Here is a 27,409-nt window from a genome sequence, read left to right as displayed (position 1 = left end):
GATTGACCACCGCGTTAGCAATCGCCTGCCCGGCCTCATATGTCTCGTTGGCGGCATGTCCTTTCTGTCACACACCGGTGGGTAGCTGCCCTCTGTTGTAGCTCCACCACCAAACAACTCAGTTATTTTTTCCACATCCAGCTGTAACTCCGATTCTATGCGAGCATTTGCGAGAGACCAGGGAGGTGAAACGACAGAGAGAGTCCCCTCGCTATCCATTTGCAGCCAAGTGCGGCAGCTAGCTAGGTAGCCGGCTAGCTGTCAGGCAGGACCAACGTAGTCAGAGCACTGTCGCTAAATATGGGATGTCTTGATAAAACAAGCAGATATTTGAAGTTTACACACCTACATTCTCGCCTGAAAATATCTTAAAAGCTTATTTTGTGACCTAGAAACACGAATAAAAGACATATAAAACGAAGTGGTGGCCGCCATTGTTCACTCTGTAGAGGCGTGCTATGAATTGTGGGATATTGAGTTTTCCACCAAGCATTACCGTAACTTTTGAATGATTTGCGCAACCTTAAAAATTCCAATGGCTCCTGAAAGCAGCGACGCTGTGCGCACCGTTGAAATTGTCATCATTACGGTAATCCAAATAAGGGTAGACAGGCTGTACCACTCCCGGCATACCACTAGAGAGAGCCAACACACCACAAATGAAGTCTGTTTATTTGGCGCCAAAAGATGAATTGGCCTAAATTTGCACTAAAATATTAATATTTAAAAAACTATAAAAGTCATGAACACCAAAAGTCATGACATAATAGTCCAGCTCCAGCCGCACAAAATGATCTAACATATGTAACCCTAATGTCAAAGCTGTTCGGCAGAGGAGCGCGGGAAAATTTTCACTAAAATATTAATATTTAAAAAACTATAAAATTCACAAACACCAAAAGTCATAGCACACCATTCCAGATCCGGCCGCACAAAATGAGGTAACATATATGAAGCTTGTCTCAAAACTGCGGGGCGAGATTCGCTGCAAAATTTCAGGCGGAAACTGGAGAATAATAATAATAATAAATCCGACGAATAGTAATATGTGTGCCTCTTTCCATAGGCACACATAATAATAATAATAAATCCGACGAATAGTAATATGTGTGCCTCTTTCCATAGGCACACATAATAATAATAATAATAATAATAAATCCGACGAATAGTAATATGTGTGCCTCTTGTCATAGGCACACATAATAATAATAATAATAAATCCGACGAATAGTAATATGTGTGCCTCTTGTCATAGGCACACATAATAAATCCGACGAATAGTAATATGTGTGCCTCTTGGCATAGGCACACATAATAATAATAATAAATCCGAGGAATAGTAATATGTGTGCCTCTTGGCATAGGCACACATAATAATAATAATAATAAATCCGACGAATAGTAATATGTGTGCCTCTTGTCATAGGCACACATAATAATAATAATAAATCCGAGGAATAGTAATATGTGTGCCTCTTGGCATAGGCACACATAATAATAATAATAATAAATCCGACGAATAGTAATATGTGTGCCTCTTGTCATAGGCACACATAATAATAATAAATCCGACGAATAGTAATATGTGTGCCTCTTGTCATAGGCACACATAATAATAATAATAAATCCGAGGAATAGTAATATGTGTGCCTCTTGGCATAGGCACACATAATAATAATAATAAATCCGAGGAATAGTAATATGTGTGCCTCTTGTCATAGGCACACATAATAATAATAATAAATCCGAGGAATAGTAATATGTGTGCCTCTTGGCATAGGCACACATAATAATAATAATAAATCCGACGAATAGTAATATGTGTGCCTCTTGTCATAGGCACACATAATAATAATAATAATAAGAATAATAAATCCGAGGAATAGTAATATGTGTGCCTCTTGGCATAGGCACACATAATAATAATAATAAGAATAATAAATCCGACGAATAGTAATATGTGTGCCTCTTGGCATAGGCACACATAATAAATAAGCATAAAATAAATAAACGTTAGGTAAAAGCTAAATTAAAAAGGTGGGTCTTGAGCCTGTTTTTAAAAACATGAACGTTCTCTGTGGCCCTGAGCTCCTCCGGCAGGCTGTTCCACAGTCGAGGACCATACCACTGAAAAGCTGCCTCTCCGTGAGTATGTGTCCTGACTTTAGGGACAATCACAAGGCCAGTACCAGAGGACCTCAGGGTCCGCGAGGGTTCGTATGGTAAAAGCAGATCTGAAAGATAAGAAGGCCCAAGACCATTAAGACATTTAAAAACCAATAAAAGAACTTTAAAATCGATCCTGAAACACACGGGGAGCCAATGCAGCGATTGTAAAACCGGTGTAATGTGGGCCCGCCCTCTGGTCTTCATCAGCACACGAGCCACAGAGTTTTGTAAAAGTTGTAAAGATGAAATATTCTTTTTGGGGAGACCAGAGAGCAGAGCATTACAATAATCAATGCGACTGGTAATAAAAGCATGCATCAACATCTCCGTGTTGGCCCGAGAGAGAATAGGGCGGACTCTGGCTATATTTTTTAGATGATAAAATCCAATTTTGGTTACATGTTTAATATGTGGGATAAAACCAAGCTCAGAGTCAAGAATAACACCCAGGTTTTTCACTTGTAGTGAAGGGCATAGTGAAAATGCCTGTAATTTAGACAGGAGTTTCTCTCTCTGAGCCTCAGGACCGATGATTAAAACTTGAGTTTTGTCCTGGTTAAAAAGTTTTCTGCCATCCAAGATTTTATATCTAGAATACAGTTAAAAAGGGCATCCATTGGTCTGGTGTCATCAGGAGACACGGAGATGTACAGCTGAGCGTCATCAGCGTAACTGTGGAAGTTCACTCCATGCCTCCTGATGACACCACCAAGAGGGAGCATATACAAATTAAAAAGTACAGGGCCTAAAACCGACCCTTGGGGCACACCACATGTCATTTTATGGATCTTAGAGGAGCATGTATCCATACTCACCATAAAAGTTCTGTCTGAGAGATAGGAAGTGAACCAGTTGTGTACAGCACCAGAGAGGCCCACCATGTGTTTCAGTCTGTTTAAAAGTATAGCGTGGTCTACTGTATCAAAGGCTGCGCTTAGATCCAGTAGCACCAGGACTGAGAGCTTTTGGGAGTCCCAGTTACATCTAATATCATTTAAAACCTTTAGGAGAGCGGTCTCTGTGCTGTGGTTCACCCGAAATCCAGACTGAAATATCTCCAGGATCTGTTTATCATTCAGAAAATCATTAATCTGAATAAAAACAAGTTTTTCTAAAATTTTACTTAAAAATGGTAAGTTGGATTCAGGTCTGTAGTTATTAAAATCATTACAATCCAAATTGCTCTTCTTCAGAAGGGGCCTCACCACCGCCGAAAAGAATCCACAGAGCAAAAAATCCATGAAGTGCTACAGAGAAAATTACATTTTATTTATGTAATTAACACATTTTGAACTCTTAAAGAAATATAACAAAAGGAAAGACACCCAGCTGAACTAAAATGATCCATGTAGCAAACAAAAACTGTTGTGAGCCGCCACCCTTATATTTGGGCTTTTGGAGCCTTGACCTGACTTTTAAAAAGTAATTGGAAAAAAGCTCTATGCTGCTAAAAAAAAAAATAAAAATAAATATTTGCAAAATTCTGCCTAAATATCTATTTTACCTTGTTAATGTGTGTGGCGGGGCGTGGTCTGCAGTGCTGCTGCATGGGAGTCGGACGCACCTGAGCGGCACCCGCAATCGCGCCTCGCCGCCTTAAAGTCTGTGCTCTCTCTGCTGTTGTGTTGTCGGGCTGTGAGCTGCAAAGCTACAGCCGGCTGTATGTGTACAGCAACCGTGTGTGAAAAGTGGTCAATAAAGAGATGCTGAAAAGCGCGTTCATGCAAACATCGTCGGGTCTGCCGTGATGTGTTTACAATGAGACTTCTGGTCCCGAACCTCTGCGCACAGCGTCTGCAAATCGGGGCTTTCATCTTTACGCAGGACTGTAAGCTGTCATCTGTGAGGCGGGAGCGGTGTTTGTTTTTAACATAGTTCACGGTGGAGAACAGCTGCTGACATAATGTGGATCCGAAGATCCATAATCGGCCTATCTGGGGTTGAAAGTCTCGATAAATGCACGGCGTTTCGGCGGGTACACCGGCTTCCGCGAGTGTGATGCTTATTGTGAGCGATGAAAAAAAATTATAAGATATAATTTTATTTTTATATTTCAAAATCACAATAATCTTCCAATTTAGAACTACAAGTTAAAAAAAAAGAACTAAACACAAATAAAATGCACTTCAGCGAAATACTTCTATTTTCCCAAACCACCCGGAGCCGCAGTATAAGGACTAAAGAGCCGCGGGTTGCCGACCCCTGACCTAGTAGCACTGAACGAACGATGGGCTGTGAGGTCAGTTTATGATCATGTACCATTCACAGAGAGTTGGGGAATGGCTCCAATCACAGCATTGTAAGATGGTGACAGATGTACCCTTAGGCCCCCTCCTCGATTCAGAGATGGTCTTTCCCTTTTCACGTAAATGGCCTCCTTGACTCCGCCCTCAAACCAGCGTTCCTCCCTGTCCAGGATGTGTACATCCTCATCATTGAAAGAGTGTCCACTGGCCTGTAGGTGTAAATAGACTGCAGAGTCCTGGCGTGACGAGGTAGCTCTTCTGTGTTGTGCCATCCACTTCGCTAGAGGTTGTTTGGTTTCCCCGATGTATAAATCCTGGCAATCCTCCTGGCACTTAACAGCGTACACTATGTTACTCTGTTTGTGTCGGGGGACCCGATCCTTGGGGTGGACCAGGTTTTGGCGCAGCGTGTTTTGGGGTTTAAAAGCCACAGAGACCCGGTGTTTAGAAAAAATGCGTCTCAACTGCTCCGATACTCCTGACACATACGGGATCACTACAGGTTTTACCTTAGGCAGCGGTTGTCCTTCTCTCCTGGATCGGCTGGAGCTTTCTTTAGGAGCCTTCCCAGCTTTGACAAAAGTCCAGCTGGGATAACCACATTTACTCAGGGCCTTCTTGATGTGCTGTTCTTCTGCCTCCCTGGCTGCTGTGTCAGTGGGGATGGTGTTCGCTCTGTGTTGTAGCGTCCTGATGACACCCAGTTTGTGCTCCGGTGGATGATGAGAGTCAAACCTTAGATACTGATCCGTATGCGTAGGTTTACGGTACACGTCAGCTTTTAGATGTCCCCCATTACTGATGGAAATCTCACAGTCTAAGAAGGCTAACCTGCCACTTTTCATATCCTCCCTGCTGAATTTGATGTGTTTGGTATTTACTTACCTGGATGATTGAGCGTGTCCAATAGTTTGTTGTGTTTGTGTACAGATCATGTTGAAAGTGAATTTAAATATATTTTATTATGTTTTATATTATATTTAAATATATTTTTTCAGCACCTTAAAATCTGACAGATGATTTTTAGATGCTACCCAAAGACCCCAACAGCACACAGACTCTGGAGGGAGCAGTCCCCGACTGGACCTCCAGGTATATGAACTCTTTTACACATTGGGCATTGAACTGTAATTTGCTATGATACAGGTACAGTGATACAGTGGTTAACATGCAGCTGGAATTCAGATTGAAGTTATGTCTCTGTTCTCTTAAACAGACATCTCCAAATCAGCAGCTGATGGTTCCAGTCCAGCCACGCCTGAAGCTCCCAAAATTAAGAAGGACATTTTAGAAACATCACCTTAGATGGTACGTCCCTCCATCATAAAAACATTTAAGTGGTGTATCTGTGTCTTTGTATTCCTGATGATACCGACAATGAGCTCATAATGCTGCTGATCACACACAGCACTAACACAGCTGTCTGTAAAATCTGCTTCTTTCTTCTTTAATCTGGACGAATAAGGAAAAAAGTTCAACACACCGAGTACTATTTGATCTTTTTCACCTTCACCTGGTTCATTATTATCAGGATGTCCTGAAAACTCCCTGAAAAGCCTTCAGTTAATCCAAAATGCTGCAGCAAGAGTCCTGACAGGGACTAGAAAGAGAGAGCAGATTTCTCCTGTTTTGGCTTCCCTTCATTGGCTTCCTGTTAAATCCAGAATTCAAAATCCTGCTCCTCACATACAAGGTCTTAAATAATCAGGCCCCATCTTATCTTAATGACCTTGTAGTACCATATCACCCTATTAGAGCACTTCGCTCTCACACTGCAGGCCTACTTGTTGTTCCTAGAGTATTTAAAAGTAGAATGGGAGGCAGAGCAGCATGTCTGTATCCTGTCTTCCTTCTCTCACCCCAACCGGTCGCAGCAGATGGCCCCGCCCCTCCGGGTGAAGTTTTTCCTTCTCACTGTCGCCAAAGTGCTTGCTCATAGGCAGTGTTGGGTAAGTTACTTTAAATTAGTAACTTAGTTACATTACTAGTTACTTCTCTAAAAAAGTAACTCAGTTACTTCAAGTTACTCGTTACTTTCAGAGTAACTAGTTACTCGGGAAAGTAACTTTGGTTTTACTCAGAATTCTCTTGTTAATGTGTTGCTTCTGTAACTGGATACCCAGCCAGACTGCCAGTCTTCTAGCTTGCTTACTTGCCACAAGTGCACTGTGCCACCTACCAATAGAAAGGAAAAAATAATGTGCACATTTCCACGAGAGAAATCCCACGCCTGGACCGTCGTTGACCACCGCCATGATTCAAGCCTGCTTTTTACGTCCAACACAAAAACTGCAGTCGTGGTGCTTTTGATTGTACTCAGAACTCGGAAATTCTGCCTTCTGAATAGGAAGATGTAGGTAACACCAGACTGCAGATGAGCTGCATACAGGGCTGGACTGGGACAAAAAAATCGTCCCGGGCATTTTGACTAGAGACCGGCCCACCATTATAGGAAAAATCATAAAGCCTTTGAATGAAAACAAACACTGTTGTGACAGTGATGTACACTGTTCTGATGGTATATATGTATCAATCTATCATTCGTTTGTTGTAAGACTCAGATAATTATTTTTTTAAAAGCGAGACATTTTAAATGAGAATAATAAAGAAAACTATTTCCTTGTGCCCCCCTTTCCCTGTTAATGCCCTACCTGGCCCCCTGGCATAACTTTGCTAGACCCGCCCCTGCACAGTTACCAGCTGTCAGCTACTTAGAAAAGGATCCTGGTGTTATTTGTCTCTCAGAAACAGTTCATAACTTCCCTTCAACTCATTCATGTCACCTAAAAGGTAAACCTGTTTCTCCATCACCTGTTCAGCTCTGATGATTCAGTAAGGACATCTCCTGGTTTCATCTGCATGTTTCCCTCTCACCAGATAACCAAACCGATATCATGACCAGCAGCTTTACAGCTGTGGCTCCAGCAAACATCAGCTGATACTAGAAATTAATATTAAATAAATTCTAACAACAGCTGATCAAGCTTAAACGTGCTGCTGTTGTTTAACGCGACATCCGCTGGTTTCCTCTTTCTGGCGCAAAGTGGGCGATAAACAAACAAGAGAGAAAAGCTGATCAGCTGATCATTGATCAGTTTCGTGATTGAAGTAGAAACGGGAGAGAATGAGAGAAGAAGAGGCAGCTGTGCAGCTTCAGCTTTGTGTCTTTTTCATTGTAGCTGAATTACGGGACAAACTGTGTTCCTTTTCACCTCAGTACGAAACGCGTAATATTTTCTCTGAATACCAGACGATTCTGTTTTTTAGGGGACGGTTGGCAACTCTAATAATTAACCGTATGAACAAAATAAAGTTCAACATCAGTAACATAGCACCCACCCAGCTGTATAGAAACTCCGTCATGCTAGCTAGCACGCAGTACGAAAATGTCAGCATACCGAAAATAAACTCCACCTAAACTTGGTTTATATCTGACTCAGATAGACTGCAGGTCATAACTTCTTACCTGAAGTTCAGTTCACCTGAAGCTCGGACCGGCGGCCGCTTCGGGTCTCTCCTCTTGCCTCCCTTTTCCTTCATCCACCTGCTGGCTTCCACCACTTGCTAATGTTATTGAATCTGTGGAAGCTCCGTGATATCCACCACACGAAGTAACGAGTAACGAGCCTATCTAAATCCCAGTAACGAGTAACGCGTTCCTGGTTTTGGCATAATAACTAGTTACCGTGCTCGTTACCACAATAATAACGTCGTTACTGTAACGCGTTACTTAATAACGCGTTAGTCCCAACACTGCTCATAGGGGGTCATATGATTGTTGGGTTTTTCTCTGTATGTATCATTGTAGGGTCTACCTTACAGTATAAAGCGCCTTGAGGTGACTGCTGTTGTGATTTGGAGCTGTATAATTTGCGATTTGTGTTCCAGTTCTGAAGCTCTCGTGCCCATCGTTGGTACTTTCAGGGCTGAACACGGGTCAGCACGGGTACCGTGATTGGTCTGCGGCTATATAGTCCCTTATGCAACAAACTGCGATGATCTTTGTACCGTGGCGCCTTTCTATGAGAAACACCATGAACTTCTTCTGCAGTTTGAGCAGCCTCAACAGGCCACACCCTCTATCCTCAGACCCCCAAACCAGTCTGCCTTCATGACTACACGACGACCACCTGACTAGCTGAGTGTAAAGATGGATTATAAAACACAAGATTAATGAGGAGAAGGCTGGAGTCTGAACTGGGACAAACTTCTCTCACCACTCTGACGCGGCGTGTACAGCGGTTTGTCGGTTTGGATGAACAGGAAGCCATTGGTGCGACTGATGGGCACAGACTGGTGCTGATTGATCACGTCTGACTGCACATGGAGAATCACATGAGTCGCACTCTTGTCCAGCTGGTTTGGGTACAGCTGTAAAAAAGGAAGTGACATCATAAGTATTTCAGATGCCTTCACGTAAACTGCAGGTGTTAGCCTGCTGGTGTCTTGTCTCACCCGGACTTTGGCGTCAGCCTGGTGGTTATTTTGTGCATTGAGGGTCACGACCTCCCGAGCCAGAACCCGGTGATTCGGAGCCATCGACGTCTTCAGGAACACGTAGACGGTGACTTCACCTGTAAAACCAAACAGCTGCACCACCACGGTCTCCACGGCGTCCAGGCGGAGCGATAGAGGCGCCGTTATCAGATACCTGAGAGAGGAGACGTTTTATTTATGTTGTTATTAGTTTGTCATGTTCATCTAGAGCGGCTTACACTGTTGATACTTGCACATATCACCACCACATACAGTCTGTGAACGTTTGTCCAGACTCGTATCAAATTTAAATTTAAGGAATTACATTTTTAAAAAGCATATTTAAGCTCAGTGAATATTCTGCTGTTATTTCAATGAGTCAGAAACAACTCAAAGCTAGCGCTCCATGGTCTAAGCAGCTCGGAAAGAAAAGCGTTGGGACTTCTTTAAGTTTCCTTGAAGACATTTAATCCGAGAAGCTTCTTCAGTTCTAGGGTCACATGGTGGAGAGTCCCAGATTTAAGCCCTGTGGGAGTGTCCCCACCAAGAGGGTCAATGGACCCCCTAATGATCCTCTACCTAATCATATGAGCCAAGGTGTAAAAACGGGTGTAGCTCACAATCAGCCAGGGTTTCGGGTGAACTCATTGTGAAACCTGGCCCCGCCCTATCATGTGACTAACTGAGGTCAGAAGGCCCAGGATGTGAGTGGGCGTTAAGGCGTCTGGATTATAGGTGGCAGACAGTTGGTGTCATAAGCCCCGCCTCTGTTCAAAGATGGCCGTTCACAGTGGACATAGATGCTTCTTTCACTCCTCTTTCAAACCATCTGTCTTCTCTTTAGAAGATGGAGACCTCCATAATCACTCCTTGGCTCCTGTGATTATGTAGAGGATAGTCTAATCTGGGACTCTCCACCATTTAACCTTAGAGCTGAAGAAGCTTCTCGGGTGAAACATCTTCAACAAACTTAAAGACGTCCAGACGCTTTTCTTTCCGAGCTCCTTGGACTACGATGACCTGGATGACTGAGAACCTTCACAGACTAACACTTCATGCAAGCTACGAGCTGTTTCCCCCCCACACACATCCCCACAAGTTCAATGCTCTCAATGTCCAGGAAGTTCCCAAAGAGTTCAAAGGTGTCTTCAAAGGGTGAAATAAACCTTTAGTAGTTTTTTCCACCTTCTTATTTCGGGGTCTTAAAAGTCAACTGGATGTAATTTTGGTTTATTTCAGCCTGCTGTAAAATCAGAGCTCGGTGTGAAGATTTCAGTTTTATCACGTGGTGCCAACTCACAACAGCGCTTTATATTGAAAGACTCTGCAAACTTTGTTGCAGCTGCAAATTTAAAATGCTGGTTGCAAAAAGAGCCCCGACTGCTCTGCACCTGTACTGAAACGTGACCCTTGAGCAGGGGGGTGTTTGGGTTGGTTAACGCTCTCCTGGAGGTGTATGACTCACCCGGTCAAATGTGATTGGTCAACAAAAGCTTCTTGCACAAAAACCTTGTCCCTGTTTATAGAGGTTATTGATTCTGTGGCTGTTCACCTCCTAACATCCACAGGTTTCCACCAACCTGTTTGGAATAGGATCACATTTATACGGAATTTTCACCTGTTTGGAAATCTGGAAGGTCAAAATGGATCTATGAGATTTGGTTTGAGAGGTAAAATCATCTAGTTTGGAAAGCTGGGCGTGTTTAGCATGTGGGGAAATTCAACCTAACCTTAACCCTCACGTATCCACTGGTGACCTGGTGGACGGTAAACAGGACTAACGAGGACCACGCTGACTCTCTGCCGGCCTGAACGAGGAAATGCAGGACGCTACAAGCTTCTTTGTGCTTGGGCGTCAAATAAGTTGTTCTGACCTTTTGTTTCTTCTGCACACCCTGCAGCTGAACATGAACACAGCTGTTTAAGCCCAAACAGCTGCAGCAGTAAATATGAGGCTGCAGGGTAATAAAACATTCATTAACAAGTAAAAAAGTTCAAACAGACTTACGAGCTGGACTGAGCCTCCGACCTCCAGCAGAGAAGCCACACACACACGAGGAGGACACACACCTTCATCCTGAAGGTGAGTAAGAAACACACTGAGCTCTGCAGAGAACTGAGCGACACAGCTGGATTTGATTAGTTATTCATTTACTCGGCTATTGGCAAACAGCTGGGGGTCGTCAGTGAAACACAACCAAGGTGGAAGCTCCTCTGTTTGTTTGTATGCAGAGCTGAGTGTGTGTAACAAAGGTGAGTTTACTCAGCAGGGGTTTTTGGGTCTTACCTAACACTGGTGACTCTCAGGTTATCAGAACGCAGGCATTCACCTGTCTGCTGCCGGCTGGTCTCCTCCAGAAAACACGATCAAAGGTCATTTTGGAGAATTTTAATAAAACAGACCAACTGAGTGAGGTGTTGTTAGCGTCCACTAGAGGGCGCTGTCTTCAAAGCAACCAGAGCAAACAGCGTCTGAAGGCTGAGACTGTGCTGTGAGACCAGATCTGGGTCTCCTGGTGGTTCGAGGCCTTTCTGTCTCTGAGGAGCATCTGCACCACCAGGTGCTGCACCACCATCAGAATCCATCTAAACCAGGAGAAACACTGACCCTCGATGAACATCTTCTACAGTCCTACTTTTTGTACCTGGTTTGGGTTGCGGGTCCCTCACAGACTGTCGCTGTCCCAGGTTTGTGTTTGCGAGGAACTGTTAGTTATTTCTGGAATGAAGTTTGAGATGTTGTGTATTGTTTCTCTGCTCTGCTCGTATCTGTCTCTCCCTCAGCTCAGTCATGTCTGGGCCTCGTCTCATGTGCACTGAGTTCAGTTTGCTTCCATTATGACTGTTTGCTCCAGCCGGGCTACGGTTAGGCTGCGTTTGGGTCCTCGCTCCACACGTCACTAAACACAGTGATGTGTTTGCTGACCTCACAGTCCACTGTTGTCAGTGCTGCTAGTTTCAGTCAGTGTCCTGTTTATAAGGTTGAAACCTGCAGTCAGCTGAGACTGAAGAAGTCACCTGATGATGATGAAACGTTTCTCCCACTGAAACGTCCAGATGAACACAGACACGTCCTGACTCCAGTACATGCCCACCAGCTAAACTATGCTGCACAGGGAACTGGTCCTTCCTCCGGCTCCTCCTATCCCAGCATCCTCCTGTGTCACACCAACACTCAGCCTGTCCTCCTTCACAAACACTAGTCTCCACCCACTCCACCCTGTCTGCACTGTCATCTTCACCTCTATTTGGACCTCAGGTATTTAAACTCCTCCACCTTTCTACGTCTGTTTCTTGCATGTTCACCACCAGCTCTCCACCTGCTCCCCACTCTCACTACAGTGTCGTCTGCAAACATCAGAGTCCACAGAGACTCCTGTCTGACCTCATCTGTCAGCCTGTCCTTCACTGCAAACAACAACCTGCTCAGAGCTGATGTAATCCCACCTTCAACCCATTTTAAGGGTTTTGATAAAACACAACAGCAGTTTCATTAAAGACAACAAAAAAATTATTTTAAGGAAATTCAAACACAAAATCTCTAGCAGTGAAAAGAGGAAATAATCAAAAACCATCAGTGTAACTGACCACTTTGTAATTGTCAGTAAACAAACTTCATGCAGTGTCTGACCTTTTCCTTGTTAAAACAGCCCTCTGTGTCGGCCTCCAACCTTCCCTTCATCTCAAACGTTCTTGAAAGAGCTGTAGCTCAGGAGGTCAATCAGGTCATCTACTTATCGGACGTTGGTGGTTCGATCCGGCTGCTCCAGTCTTGGGCAAGACACGAAATTCCCAGTTGATGCCATTTTGTGTGTGTGTGTGTGTGTGTCGCCAAGTGCTTCCTCACTGGAGGTTATCAGATTGTTGGGTTTTTGGGTTTTCTCTGTATTATTGCAGAGTCTTTACCTTAGCTTAGCTTACAGTTGTCCTGAGGCGACTGTTGGGTGAAGATGAGATACAGTAACACTTTATTAAGAGTATATAGGCTCAAATACAGTGTCCCTTTTAGAAGTCAACATACTTCATTACCAATACATGTGCCATATATGACCTTCTACATATACATATACAGAGATAAAGTGACAATAGAATTATGTTCTGGGCATAAAGCACATCTCATGTTTATATTCACATTCTTATCTTTGACAGTACGATGCTAATTTACACAGCAGCAAAAAAAGTCTGACAGCTAGCTGTCAGTTAACAGGCTCAGTCAGTTATTTGTGTCTGTTGTCATCATTCTGAGCATCATATACACAAATCAGGCCTCAGGCCTCAAAATCGTGCAGAGATAAAATTACAGTTTTCTTTTTTTTCTACTAAACATATCTGTTAGCCTGTTTAAGCCTGCTAATTAGTTAGCATCAAAGCGAAAACATTATCAGCATTAATGATGAAAAAACAGTAAAACATGCTAAATTTCAGACTCCTTTAATAATTGTTGAACTTCTTCAGAGGGATTTAATGACTTTTTAGCAGACTGATTTGTTGGTCAGTAATGTGTTTGTAGCTAACATGTTAGCATGCAGCTAATGCTGCACCAAATGTCAAAGCACAAACAAAACAAAACAAATATATTCATTAGCCCGCTAATTTGTCTTGGCAAGCTAATACATTTGTATGAAACTACCTGTCACTACCACGGTATGTTAGGCTACCATTTAAGCTAAAAATGTTTAAAACTAAAACTTTTAGAGTGAAAGTAAAATGATACTCTACATTTTAAATTTTCATTTGAGCTTTTTTTAATTAAATACATAACGTGTAAGCTAAAGTGCTAGCATGGTGGCTACTGCTGCATAACAAGGCTAAAGTGTCAATAAAGTTGCTCTGATAATAGATGAATGTAGTCACAAAGAGTTATTTTATAATCAACTCAACATGGTACAAACTAACAGATTAGTACAGAATTAGTATTCAGGCACAACATGCAGTCCTGTGAAAAACTGAGTCCACCCCACGCTTCAGCGGTAAGTAAAACCAGCATTCATTCATGCACAGCTCTCTGAGGTCTGGACTTTGACTGGACCACTGCAGCAGATCCATTCTTGTCTTTTCCAGCCGCTCTGCTGCAGGTTTCCTGCTGTGCTTGTAATCATTGTCCTATTGACAAGCCGGTTTGGTCCAAGCTTTAGCTGTGAGACAGACGGCCTCACATGTGAATACTTTGGCATACAGAGGAGTTCATGGTCCATTCAGCGAGCCACAGTACTGACATTTGTTACGATGTGTTGGTTTGGTTTGGAAACCTAAACTGAGAAGAGGCTTTCTCTAGTAACCCTTCCTTCCAAACAAAGGGTGGACTTAGGTTTTCACAGACTGTGTTGTTGTTCATCAGATTTAAATCATTTTGAAATCAGCTAAGCAGCAGATATGTTGTTTACTTTCTTTTCACTGTGACCACACCTGGACAAACTGACCAGGTGGGCTGTCTACCAGAAACTCAGTGTTGTCCTCTGAAGAAGTCTGAGTGCTGAAAGACTTGGAGGCTGTAGCATCTTCTTCTTGTTTTCACACACATGCCATCCTTTAACAGAGAAGCTGGAGCATGCAGACCAAAGCACGGCACACGTAAGCTCACAGACACAGATTCAAACGTACGTGAAGGACCGAACACGACTCGTCATGCAACAGGAGCATGCATCTTCATGAAGCAGCACGTTCAGAACAAACTGTCCCAGTGGGTGGGGTACGGGGGCGGAGGGTCATATGTCGGATAAAACTCGTTTCCATGCACGTAACAGCGCCCCCCCACAGGAAGTGCCCCGGGTTGGGTGATGGAGCTGCTGGATGTTTGGAGGTCATTTGTTTGTTGCCAGAGGTGAGTTTAATGACGGAGCTTTGCCTTTTCTTATTGTTGCTGTTTCTGCAGAAGACGATGGCGCCCTCTGGTGGTTGGTTGGAAACATCTCTCTGTGATTGGTTGATGAGACGTGAGCAGGTTCCTGTCCTATTTCCAGCCTGAAACGTGTCCGTATGCACGTCAGTTATTTCAGCTCGTCTCCTCTCGCCGTCGCCCCATCACAGCACCATGGTGGGTATGTGGTGAACCAGCGACGCTGGGTGAGGCACGGCGGTCAGCTGGGGAGGGTGAGGAGGAGGCGGTGAGTGCGTAGAGTGCACCCCGCCTCCTCCTCCTCCCACCACCACTACACCTCCTCCTGGGGCGGCGCTGTCCCCCGTGGGGCGGTGCCTGGCGCTCTTCTGGTGCGCTCGCAAACCAGCCAGCTGCGAGTACGCCGACTGGCAGACATGGCACTTGTAAGGGCGCTCTCCGGTGTGCAGTCGGACGTGGTTCCTCAGCGTGGACGACTGGCTGAAGCGACGGTTGCAGAAGCGGCAGACGAACGGCTTGTCCAGGGTGTGGATGCGCATGTGTGAGCGAAGGTTGCTGCGAGAGTTGAAGCCGCGGTGGCAGATAACACATCGCATGCGCCCCAGACTGGTAGAAGAGGTGGAGGTCGTGGAGGTGGAGCCTTCACAGGTGTGGAAATCATCTGCAGAGAAGAAGAAGAGCTTCAGACTGAACTCTGGGACCACCCTCTCACCTGTGGAGAGGAACCTTTCAATTCAATTCAACTTTATTTAAACAGCACCAAATCACAACAGTCGCCTCAGAGCCGTTTATGTTGTAAGGTTCTGCTGGAGGGAGTGTTTCCTTCCCACTGTCACTGTCAAGCTTCTGCCCCAACAGCACCTCTCTGATAATAATAATAATAATAACATGAAATATGTATGGAACTATATAAATATACATACATATATACATATACATATATATATATATATATGTATACATATGTATACATATATATATATATATATATATATATATATATATGTATACATATGTATATATCTTATTTATATTTCCTATAATAATGATTATTAGTTCTATGAATAGCAATCCAACAATAATATAGTTGAACATATATGCATTTAATTTTTAATTTTATTTTATTATTATTATTACTACAACTTTTAAATGTGTACACTTTTATACTAATGTGTACTTTAACTGCAGTATTACAATGATGTACTTATATTATACATTACAATACACACACACACACACACACACACATACTTTTAATAAAACCAAATATAAAATATACATTTACTTTTTAAATGATTGTTATTCCAAACTGGTTAAAGATAAATTAAATCTACATTGTTTTTCACACACATTCATAATAATAGTAATTTTTATTTTCCAAAATAATATTTTATATCTAGCAGAACTTCATGTGTAATAATAATAACAATAATAATGATAATGATAATAATGATAACAGTGTGATGGATTAAGGCCCTTTCAATGACTCCAACACAGATTTAATAAAATATCAATGAAACAATATTTTTGCTGCTGTTTTCAGGGTTTTTGCTGGATGTTTGGCTAACTGAGCAGATTTATGAATGACCTCACTGATCAATAATCAATAATGATTACCGCTCTTGGTCTTCTTGCTCTGTTCGTCCTCTCCTCCAGGAATTCCAGGAATTCCCAGGAATGTGTTGTGAGAGTTTCCGTACCAGACGAGCAGCTCCTGGTCGGGAGGGATGGTCTGAGGAGGGAAGAGAAAAGAGGAAGAACAATAAATACTTGAATCAGCGTTTACTTTATCGTAGCAACATTACTGCGTTTCATTATCACAGTATTATTGTTTTATTGTAAAAATTTGATTCTTTCTTTCAAACTTGTCATAAATTCTGAAACATTTTCAGAATTTCTGTTTTTCTTTTTCTCAGTTCAAATCCGTTTAAATTTCAGCTGCATGTGTTTAACCTTCGAGCATCCAGAGCCGCCGGAGTGGAGGGTTACGCTCAGACAGCTGGAGGAGCCGGGTCGAAGAACGGCACCTGAAATCAGGCCAAGCTTCATCGCTCAAGGATTTATTTTAGAGAACAGATGACGGCAGCACGCTGACGCTTCCCGTGTTTCCTTCACGTGGATCTGGAGGGTGGAATGACCACCACCCTCCTGTGCCAGCGGCTGACCTCCTCTTCAGTTTAACGATCAAACAAACTTGAGTGAAGCCTTTAAAACATTTGTTCATGGACAAAAAACCCATTTTACTCTGATAATGATGTAAAATTATTCTTAGTCTGAACATTAATGTGAACACTGCGTAACAACACTCTCAGTCACACTTCGTTCATCGTCTTTCGTCTCATTTTGACAAATGAATGTGAGACTTTTTAAAAACAGATCAGATGCTCAGGCGGCGCTCTCGTGTGTCGGTTTGGACAAATCTGAAGGCGAGGCGTCTCTCATTAAACTTGTCAGAATATCCACGAACAGATAATAAAACTTCATTTTCATTCTGCAATATTTGAGTTTTTCCTTATTTCTCTTCTTCACGTTGATCAGTAATGAAAGTTATTCATCGACTTTGCTCTGTGTTGCTTCTGTAACACGTCTGCAGGCATTTCTCATCTTCTCTATGTGACGTTACTGCAGAATCACAATCTCAGTACTGAACTAAATATAACAGACAGCTCTAATTATAAATGTCCCAGTATGTTACACAAATTAAACATATGCGGTTGACACTGAGCTTTTCAGACTGTGTTATTTCCTCTGCAGAGGATTTGCAGGTATTCAGGGTGAAATAATTGCAGTGTGGTTGTAGATATCCACAGCCAGGAATGATTGCATGAATGAATCTAGTGCATGTTTGTCGTGTTAATCTTTGCAGATTTTAATATTTCAGAGAACGTGTGACAGTGACAATAACTGTCTTTGTGAAGGTTATCAGCCGGGCAGCTTTCATGGTCCATTGTCACCTGAAGTAACAAAGTATTTTTACTGTGAGACTTTGGTACTTTAACTGCAGTAAGTCAAACCTTTTTATCCTGCCAGCAGAGGGCGCCACAGACCTGAGCCCAGTTTACCTCCGACTGCAGCAGAGGATGAAGGCTGATGACTTTAATGAAGTCAGCGCTCATATGGACATTAGAGGGAACCACATGGAACAATCAAGTGAGCCAGAGAGGTCGTGGTCAGGTAAGGTACACCTGTATTTGTGGTTGCCTCGTGAACACCAGGTGTTCCCAGTCGGAGCCTCTCAGGTGTGAGCGGGGAGTTTCCAGGTAAACGTTGGTGGTTGGTATCCGGGTCGATTCCACTGCTGGTTTGACTGTTTTGGTTGTTGCTGTGCTGCTTCGGTGACCTTTGTGTGCACGTTTATGGTGTAAGTTAAGAGGCGTGTAGAGTCTGTAGAGGTGTACAGTGATGTTAGGTTTCTTCACTTAAACATGGACGTCTTCCTTTATTTATTCCTTTGTTGTTCCAGCAGGCGGTTTGATAAAGGTAAAGATAAATACTTCTGAGCAGACATTAGGAGGAAAAGATCCCTGACCCATCAAGAACCTCAGCCTCCAAACCACCAACATCTCACCGTGAATGCAGGTGTACATTTACCTGGGTCACATGATGTCACACTGCAGGTGGAAGCAATGATACCTGAGAAGTTAGAAAATGACAGAGTTTCACTAACCTCCACCGCCTTGTAGAAGATGCTGCTGCCGATCTGGACCACCTCGAGGTTCTGCTCCTGCTCGTTCCTCGCACACTTGATGTACGTCATCCAGCTCCTCTGGTCCTCCTGACTCGCATCGATAAAATACCTGACTGTGCCGTCCTCATTAAACACCTGAGGAGGAAGACAGGAAGAAGAAAGTAAACACCATTTCCAGCTAAAGTCATTAGTTTAGTGTTCTCACTAGGTGGTTATTTCAAAGACCTCATACACAGATAATAACCAAGCTTTTTGACATGCTAACCAGTGGAAATATGGCGGTACTGCATATGAGGATCAGTTAACAGTTAGTTATCATCATGCTAATCTGTTGGTTCAGTTATTTTGATTGCAAGCTAAGAATCAGCATATAAGTTTGTAAGTTAGATTAGCCATGTAACTTGTTGCAAGTAGTTGGATCGTTAATAGTAAAGCATGTTGTTGATAAACCAATTAGCTGGCTAGGTAACAATTAACTTGTTAGTTAGGTGTGAGCTAGCTAGTATGCTAAAATCAAGTCCCTAAACTTCTTAGTTAACCGGCAAACTTTAATACTGAGGTTTGTCTGTAAAGGTACAGCCAGCAGCTAGTTAACACTGGAAATAAGCCAGAAGACTTGATGGTTAGCATTGAGTTAGCCTTCAGGTATTTATTTAGCAAGTATGTTAGCATTCAGCTAGCCACTTGTTCGCTGTGAGTTTTAAAAGTTGACTGGCTGTAGAGTTAGCGGGAAGCTTGTTACTAGTAGGTGACTAATTAAGTAGAGTGTTAAAATTGAATGAGTTAGTGTGATAGCTGATAGTAAGTCGGCAGATTTCTCAGTTAAAGGGAGAAAAGACTCGGACCCAGAATTAAGCCTTGAGGAACTCCACATGGGGGCAACACTGAACCTAAAACCTTCCTCTAACAAAGACTGTTTTTTTTTTTTTATTTACTTACTTATTTTTAAGGAGCACAAACAGCTGCTTTGCAGTAGAGGATAAAGAAGGGTTATTTTTCATTATGAATCATACAAAGCTGCTCTAAAAAAAATCCAAGAAAAAAGAAAGACACCAAAACATGAGAGCTGGAACAGAGCAGTCTGTCCGTGAATGTCGCCTCACCTCCCACATCAGGTTGTTGTTCTTGTACAGGTCGATGTGTTCAGGTGAGACCAGGCGTCCGGTGAAAGGACCCATCTCTGTCCCCGCTTTGATCCAGGTTTTAGAGAAAATGCCCAGACCTTCTCCTGGGACCACAGAAAACAGTAAAGAGAGGGTGTGAGTAGGTCTTTACAGAGAGACCAGCAAACCCGCAGAGGTTTACAGGTCAGCTTACCTGGGACTGAGCTCTGAGCGATGATCACCTCACTGGGTAAAACCAGACTGGACAGCTTCTGCACCTCTGGACACAAACACAGCGTGCAGATATTCATGTCAACATGTGTCACTCCTGCTTCTACAACTGGAATTCAAAAATGAAAATAGAAATGACAGAGCTGCTTCGAACTTTTTAAACACATTTTAAACTGCGTCGGAAACGCTCGGAGCGCATTTTTCTGCCGGTTTATGGATGAAAAAGTCCCCGAAAGATGAATAAGTGATGGAAGCAGCAGGAAATGTTCCCGAGAACACGTCTACAATCAGTAAAATCCCCGGGACATTATACCGGAGAGCAGAAGGAGCGCGCGGGGAGAGAAAAGCGGGAGTAACGGCGTGAAGATGAAAGCTGAGGCCGCTGTCACGGGAAAACGCGACACGTCCGTCGGAGAGTTGACCCGGAGCATCCACCCGAAGCCCGGCCGCTCCTCCTAAATTATCCCCAACGAACTTCACCCAGAACGGAAACGAATTTCACAATAAAATCACATTAAAATGAAAAAGAAGTGAGCGCGCGACAGCGAGAAACGGGCCGCGGCTCGCGCTTTGAGAGATCACGGACGTGATTACCGATCAGCAGCATCAGTCAGCAGCTGTTTGTTCATTAACAAATCATCCAAAGAATTTGATCAAATCTGATCAGTTATTGATGAGGATAATTAGCAACAAACAAACAAGAATCAATATTTTAAATTCATATTTAAACAGTTTGACAGATTTATTTTAAATACGAGTTTAAAGGTTAAATTAAATCTTTTTTCTGTTTCATTAAAGATTTTTATCTTTTTCGTTTTAGGCTCCAAAATTAAAATTTAGGCGACACTTGTGTAAATATTTACAAATATTTGTAAATATAGAGAATAAATAAAAAGGGTAAAAATTAAAAAAACACAAATCAAACTGTGGAAAACCGACGGATTAAAATGTGATTTAAAAAGAGGAAGAAATGTGATCAATTATTATTGTTGTTGTTATTATTAATAACAGTATTATAGTAGTATAAGTATTATAATATTTTGTGTGTTTGTTTTTTTGTTTTTTGTGTTGTGTGATGTGTGGACATACAGCTAATTAATTTGCCATTGGGGACAATAAAGTTACCACTGACATTTATTATTATTATTATTATTATTATTATTATTATTATTATTATTGTTATTATTGTTATTATGCTTGTTGTCACTGACCTCCGGAGAAGGACTGCGCGAGCACCTCGGCGGTGAACGCGGTCTTGGGGCTCGCGCTCGGGGCGGTGCGGTCCTCGTGCTGCAGGTGATGCTGGTGCGGGTGGTGCTGCTGCTCGCCCAGCACGTGCCTCCAGCGGCCGTACAGGAAGCTGTGCAGGATGTCCGAGGTGATGATGTCCGCGAGGGACAGCGGAGGCTTGAAGCCCGGCTTCAGGCCCAGAGAGGAGCCGGGGAGCACGGAGCCCATGGCGGGGAGAGCCGAGAGGAGAGCCGGGGTCAGGGAGGAGTCCTCCCACTGAACAAAGTTTATAAAAAACACCCAGAACAGAGTCAAAAAGTCCTGTTTAACACCGACCGAGGAGCGAGGAGGAGACAGGAGCAGAGGAGAGGAGAGGAGAGGAGAGAGGAGCAGCTTGTGTGTCTCAGTCAGAGGTGAAGTTAAAATCCTGAGAGGAGCAGGAGCAAAGCGGGCGCGGGCCGTGTGGGGGGGTCTTTATATGGAGCTCCATCACCTCCTTCTCCTCCTCTAACAGAGGGAGGGGGGAATCCTGCACGCGCTGTTATTGGCTCCGTTTACAGCTCGGCTCGTGACACCGACACTCCACCGGGACTTAATGACAACAGCCCCCCCACCACCACCCCCGCCTCTCCCCGGGAGGGAGGAGCGGCGCAGGGCCTATACTGGGCCGGGGCCCCGCGGAGGTCCAAGCCCACAGCCGGGAGAGGTGTGATCAGGGCAGGTGTTCACGCATGCATAGGTCAGCTTCCTGCGTGTTTCAGAGCTCACCTGCTCCGGCCTGAAGGCAGGGTTGGTAGTTTGATTTCAGCCCGCAGGTCAGGCTCATGGGCAGGCTCTCAAACAGCTGATCATTAAAAACAAAAACAGGAAATATTTCAGCGTTCCCAACCACGTCACAAAACTGGGCGGAGACTAAAAAGGATTAAAAAAATCAAATCCATCAATCAAATATGAGAAAAATGATCCTAAAATCAGACTGAGACCCGCCCACAGCTCAGAAACTGTTACTGATGATAAACTGATGATTGATACATTGTTATCATTTTAATCAAGCTGACACAATAAATGCAGATGAATGTAAAATGTGTCATGTTTGTGTTTGACATTCAATCAAACACAAACATGATTTTTTCTGTTTAACAGGTTTGAAAATGAAGCGCAGGAATGTGTGTGTGTGTGTGTGTGTGTGTGTGTGTGTGTGTGTGTTTGGGGGGGCTGAGTGACAGAGCAGAAAAACTGATTAGAGGACAACAGCTACTTTCTTCATCACCTCCTCCTCCTCCCGCTGTCTCTCAACAGGATTATGATTCTCTCGCTCACTCTGATCTGTATTTATGAGCTTTTAAACATTTATTGTCCTCACACACACATACACACACACACACACACACACACACACAGCGTCATGAAGTGTGTATGTGTCTGATGTTAATATTTGTGCTTATTTGAATGTAAATATAAAGTCTGGCATCAATCTGCTCCGGGACTCCTCCGGCGGCCTCGGCCCCGGCTCTCTCACGCCGCGCGCTCCCGGAGCAGAGCAGGGCTTTGCTGACGGGGACGCGCATGTATTGAAACGGACACGCTTTAATGAGCTTCTCCGACAAAAAGGCCCGTGAGCGTGCCCGGTGTTCTCGCGCCTTTATCCCGCTCTTCACGGCCAATCAGGATCCACTTTAGGCGGGAAGTCAGGGGCGGGGGGCGGCAGGTGACTGGCACGCGTGAAGACAAGAGGGGGAGGCGGGGAGGAGGTGAAAGGAGAGGTGAGGAGGAGGTGGTGGGAACGCGCACAAATGGCGCACTGATATTGTTCCGCTAACGTGATTAAGCAGCGCTGCGGCCTCATTAGTATTCATGCGGCGCGCAGACGGAGCCGCAAATAATCCGCGTTTAAAAGCGCGTTAATGAGCTCAGCTGCGCGAGACACCCCCCTCCCCCAGCCTCTTCATCACCACCATCATCATCCTCCTCTGCTGTCAGAGGTCAGTCGTGATCATTTTTCTGACCTGTTAAATTCAGTTTTCAGGAGACGAACCTGAGCCCTGCTGCGTGAGACTGTAAATAAAAGATGGAGTTAACCGTGATCTTCCGAGGCTGTTGTCTCCGCCCTCCTCTCACAGATGACCACACAGAACCACCCCAATCGGAGGTCGGTCCAAGTTCGGCTCAACGTGTCAGCGTGTTTCAGTGTTCCACACGTGGCGCTGCTCAGGTTCTGGTTCAGGTTTGTTGTAAGTTAGAAAGTGTAACTTGAGCTCTGTCAGGTGTGTTCAGGTTGTAATAGAGTACATCTGCTGCACACTTACGTTTCTAAGACGAACCGATGCTTAGAAATGTTTCTGCTCCGCGTGGTCATGTGACCCGGGGTGCTGAGGCAGAGCGTCTCCTCGATCCTTATTTCTTCACCGTTTTCGAGGTTTCAAGACAAATTTTAACACATTTCATTCTTCTGGCCTCACGCTCCTTCAACCTGGTTTTAAGAAGAGGTCAAAGTTCAGCAGAGCGCTGCGAGCACAATTCAAACATGAGTCAAGTCAAGTCAAGTCATCTTTATTTATATAGCACATTTAAAAGACATCAAGTGTCGGCCAAAGTGCTGAACAGAGGGATAATATAATAAAAGAATTAAAATAGAAAGAAAACATTTTAAAAAAGAATTGTAAGACATGTAAGAGTATATAGCACATAATGTACATGCAAATATGCACATACATATACAAAAACTGTACGCATTCACACACAAGCACACATATGTGAACAGAACGTATATACACATACGACACCATCCAATAAGATAAGAGACCAAATAGACAGAATAAAAAAGGATATCAAGGAGATCCGAAAGCCTTGGAAAATAAGTAGGTTTTGAGATTCGATTTAAAGACTTCCAAGGATGAAGAGAGTTTTATGAAGGGGGGAAGACTATTCCAGAGTCTCGGGGCGGCAATGGAGAAAGCCCTGTCACCTCTAGATTTGAGCTGGGAGCGTGGAACTGATAAAACCACCTGACTGGAGGAGCGCAGAGATCGAGTGGGTAAGTGCAGGCTAAGAAGATCTGAAATGTGACCTGGAGCCAAACCATGGAGAGCTTTAAAAACAAATAGTAAAACCTTAAAATCGATTCTATGTTTAACTGGTAGCCAATGTAGAGATGCGAGTACTGGAGTAATGTTCTCTCTCTTTCTGGTACCCGTCAGGAGCCTTGCAGCTGCATTTTGAACAAGTTGCAGGCGTGACAGGCTTGAGTGACAAATGCCTAAATAGAGAGAGTTACAATAGTCAAGACGTGACGATATGAAAGCATGGATAACAGTTTCCAGGTCTTTAGATGACAGGATATTTTTGAGTTTAGAAATGCTCCTGAGTTGGAAAAAAACTGCCACGAACAACTGAATTTATTTGCTTGTCCAGCTTGAGAGTGGAATCAAAAATGAAACCAAGATTTTTTACATGGGGATGTACATTAGCTGATAATGGGCCCAAATTGTTTCTTATCAGACTAATAGAGTCCTGCTTACCGAAGATTATAATATCGGTTTTGTCATGATTTAGTTTGAGAAGGTTCAGAGAGATCCAGCAATGTATGTCGCTAAGACACTCTGAGACTTTCTGCAGTGTACTATCAGCACCTGGTTTTAGAGAGAGGTAGAACTGTGTATCGTCTGCATAAGAGTGATAGGAGATCTGGTGTTTCTGAAAAATGGAGCCTAATGGGAGCATGTATAAGGAGAATAAGACCGGGCCCAGAATAGAGCCCTGAGGTATTCCACAAGTGAGTCTAGCTGGGGAAGAGTATTTGTTAACCAGCATCACAGAATATGTTCTGCTCTCTAAGTAAGAGGCAAACCATTTTAGAGCAGAGCCTTGAATGCCGACACATGTCTGACCGAGGTTCAGTGCAGTGCAGAACAACGCCTCCGAGTGCTGCGGACACGCTGTGGAACAACCAGGTGAGCATCTGTGTGACGTCACTCACATCAGGTGCACATCTGGTCTGCAGCTGTTCAGTAACAGAGGACAATGACATCGCTCACTGTGTATCCAGTCTGTGACATCACTCATATGTATGTTCTCATTATTATTATTATTCTATGTTATCATCACTGAAGTTACAGTTTAACTTTGGTGCCAACGACAGTAAATGTCAGTCTGTCATCCAGCTGTTTGGGCTGATGTGTGTGCAGGGAGGGGTGGGGGGGTACAGACATGGAGGTACGTGTTAAAGACAAGTCATGCTTCCTTTGGAAGGATGTTCACCTGCTCACATCAAAGCTTTTTCCTTCATTTCAAACTCAAAAGATGAAGCAGCAACTGCAGGAGCGTCCACAAACTTGTGGTCTGGACTGTCCTCCGGAGCAAACAAAGCCTGGATGATGAACGAGGCGTCACGCTGCTCTGTAACCTCGGCTCTTTGCCTTAGGAAGGGTTAATATTCATTGTAATGTTCTGTCATATCAGCGGGACAAACATCGACCGCAGGACTGAAACCACACGAGTGCAGGCTTTTAGAGCAGCGCATTAATGAACACTGAGTCACGCGTCCACATACTTCTGCCCCCTGCAGCGAGGCTGACAGACAGATTATTGCCCTGCTGGTCTCCGAGCTTCGGGGAAAAGGTTTGGACTGAATCCAGATCACCATTACTTTAATGTTTAATCAGGCCCGCCACAGACTCAGGGTTCATCTGTACTTACCGAGCTGCTTCCTGTACTTTACGACCGCCGACACTCTCCTCTGCACCGCAGCACACACTCACACCGGTCCAGCTGTCTCTGTAAGGACCCGCAGCGATATAATGCGACATCAGGACTGTGGCGCCGACCCTGAGCTGGATTCTACCGTGAGCGCGAAACATGTTCAAATACTTAGTCGGCCCTGTGCAGGTGTCTGAGGACGGGACAAAAACCTTCCATAAAATCATCAAGCGATAAGGAAACGTCCTCATTCTTCAATAAGTTAACAGAGAATTGATAGCTGCCAGTTTCATACTGAATAATTACTGAAGTGCTGCACTCAGTGACTGCAGGGTCCCCTGAGGACGCTAATGACACCACGGTCCCCACAAAGGCAGATATACGAGTACACCTACACTGGCAGTAATAACAGAGCTCTCACTTCCTTTCCCTCCATCTTCATCACTTTAAACATTTCTCACTCTGTTCAGCGCAGTGGGAACAAACGCCTGTCGGTCAGCTTCAGGTTTACAAAAATAACACCGTCTCGTCACGGTCATCGTGAAACAGACGCCATCTCTGAAACTTGTTGCTCCTGTAGGAGGCCGTGTTGGGGCGGGGCTTTAACTCTGCTCAGGTGCCCGGCGCCTCGAGCTGCAGACCTGATGGATCGCCGTTATTGATCCCCGGAGATCTGCAGGCGTGTGATTACAGTAATGCCCTAATGATGGATGACATCAGGCCGTCACTCAGACCATCTGTCTGCGCTCCGGGAACATGAATAAATGATAACTCCCACTTTTCATGTCAGAGGAGCTGCTGTGTATTTTTGAGGACCAACTCCACACCAACTAATGTTAATTCAGAATCTAACAGATGAACAGAAAAATGTCTGAAGTCGGAGCTGCAGCTTTGACCCAAGATGTCCCAGCTTTCCTCAGATGGCTTCAAGAATCTTCCCGGGTCTTCACAAACATCCGGCTGAAACTTTAAATGTTGCAGGTTCTGAAGGTACACCTCTGTGACAAACATGCTTTAACTTGAAGTTTAAAATCCACCTGAAAGATTTGGAAGAACCTGTGAAAACCTGGTGCGGTTGGCTGAGGCACAGACCACAGAGGGAGCGCTTTATATTCTCTGAACTGGCTCCACAACGGTTCTCACTTTCAAATGTGAAGACTCGGGGCAATTCTGATTGGATGATTCCAGCACAGGAACAAGTTTTAAGGTCAGTAAGAGTAAACCTTAAATCAGTTTCCTGATAGCAGACACATCGGTGCCACGTTTGGCATTTATGGCTCAGATATGGCAAACGTGGTGTCGTTCAGAGTTCAGCCTAGCGTGGGTCAGAGGAAGCTGTTTCTATGGAAACGATGAGTTTGGTTGTGTTGATGCACGCTCAGTCAACCAGGTAAGGAAATCCCAAAGGTTGATTCTGTTCATCTGGATGTTTTCAGTGGGAGAATCGTTTCATCATCAGCAGGTGACTCCTTCAGTGTCAGCTGACTGCAGGTTTCAACCTTATAAACAGGACATTTGCACAATGACTGACACCAGCAGCTCTGACTAACAATGTGCTGGGAGGTCAGTTTATCATCATTAATATGCAAATTCTTATGACCACTGATCAATGTCCATGAGAACCATTCACACAGAGCTGGGGAGCAGCTGCAGCATTGTTCATCAGTGCTGCATGTTTCAGTCATTGTGCAGATGTTCTGTTTGTAAGGCTGAACCCTGCAGTCAGCTGAGACTG

At 44.0% G+C, this 27,409-nt stretch overlaps 2 protein-coding genes and 1 long non-coding RNA gene across 3 annotated transcripts in view; 1 reads left to right on the top strand and 2 right to left on the bottom strand.

Annotated features, from left to right (window-relative positions):
• Positions 1 to 11,054, bottom strand: part of c5 (complement component 5) — a 58,864-nt gene extending 47,810 nt beyond the window's left edge. Inside the window, exons 1-3 of the mRNA XM_019346953.2 lie at positions 10,900 to 11,054; positions 8,871 to 9,066; positions 8,633 to 8,786 (exon numbers count right to left, since the gene is read on the bottom strand). Coding sequence (XP_019202498.1) covers positions 8,633 to 8,786; positions 8,871 to 9,066; positions 10,900 to 10,967 — 418 coding nt within the window. The 5' untranslated portion in view covers positions 10,968 to 11,054. The remainder of the gene's footprint in view (positions 1 to 8,632; positions 8,787 to 8,870; positions 9,067 to 10,899) is intronic.
• LOC112848324 (uncharacterized) lies at positions 9,074 to 17,224 on the top strand. The gene is made up of 2 exons (XR_003222414.1): positions 9,074 to 10,974; positions 16,384 to 17,224. It is a non-coding gene; the product is annotated as an uncharacterized LOC112848324 (long non-coding RNA).
• On the bottom strand, positions 14,787 to 21,569 carry LOC100704017 (PR domain zinc finger protein 12). Its single transcript, XM_019346954.2, has 6 exons — positions 20,961 to 21,569; positions 19,733 to 19,798; positions 19,519 to 19,643; positions 18,395 to 18,550; positions 16,345 to 16,459; positions 14,787 to 15,388 (listed from the first exon to the last, which is right to left on the bottom strand). The coding sequence occupies exons 1-6, from the start codon at positions 21,205 to 21,207 to the stop codon at positions 14,913 to 14,915; spliced, it is 1,185 nt and encodes a 394-aa protein (XP_019202499.1). The 5' UTR covers positions 21,208 to 21,569; the 3' UTR covers positions 14,787 to 14,912.
• Between the last annotated feature and the right edge of the window lie 5,840 nt (positions 21,570 to 27,409).

The sequence above is a fragment of the Oreochromis niloticus genome, linkage group LG12 (assembly GCF_001858045.2).
Source record: "Oreochromis niloticus isolate F11D_XX linkage group LG12, O_niloticus_UMD_NMBU, whole genome shotgun sequence".
In the NCBI taxonomy this organism is placed as follows: Eukaryota; Metazoa; Chordata; class Actinopteri; order Cichliformes; family Cichlidae; genus Oreochromis; species Oreochromis niloticus.
This window is presented reverse-complemented; position numbering and strand designations above follow the sequence as displayed.

Bases quoted from the DNA above. Each gene is read 5' to 3' on its own strand.
- LOC100704017 (XM_019346954.2), bottom strand. From the start codon at position 21,207: ATGGGCTCCGTGCTCCCCGGCTCCTCTCTGGGCCTGAAGCCGGGCTTC. The intron at 16,460-18,394 runs GTTAGTGAAACT...TTCCCTCCTCAG, and splicing joins TCTTCTACAAGGCGGTGGAG to ACCATCCCTCCCGACCAGGA. The intron at 15,389-16,344 runs GTAATCATTATT...TCTTCTCTGCAG, and splicing joins GAGCAAGAAGACCAAGAGCG to ATGATTTCCACACCTGTGAA.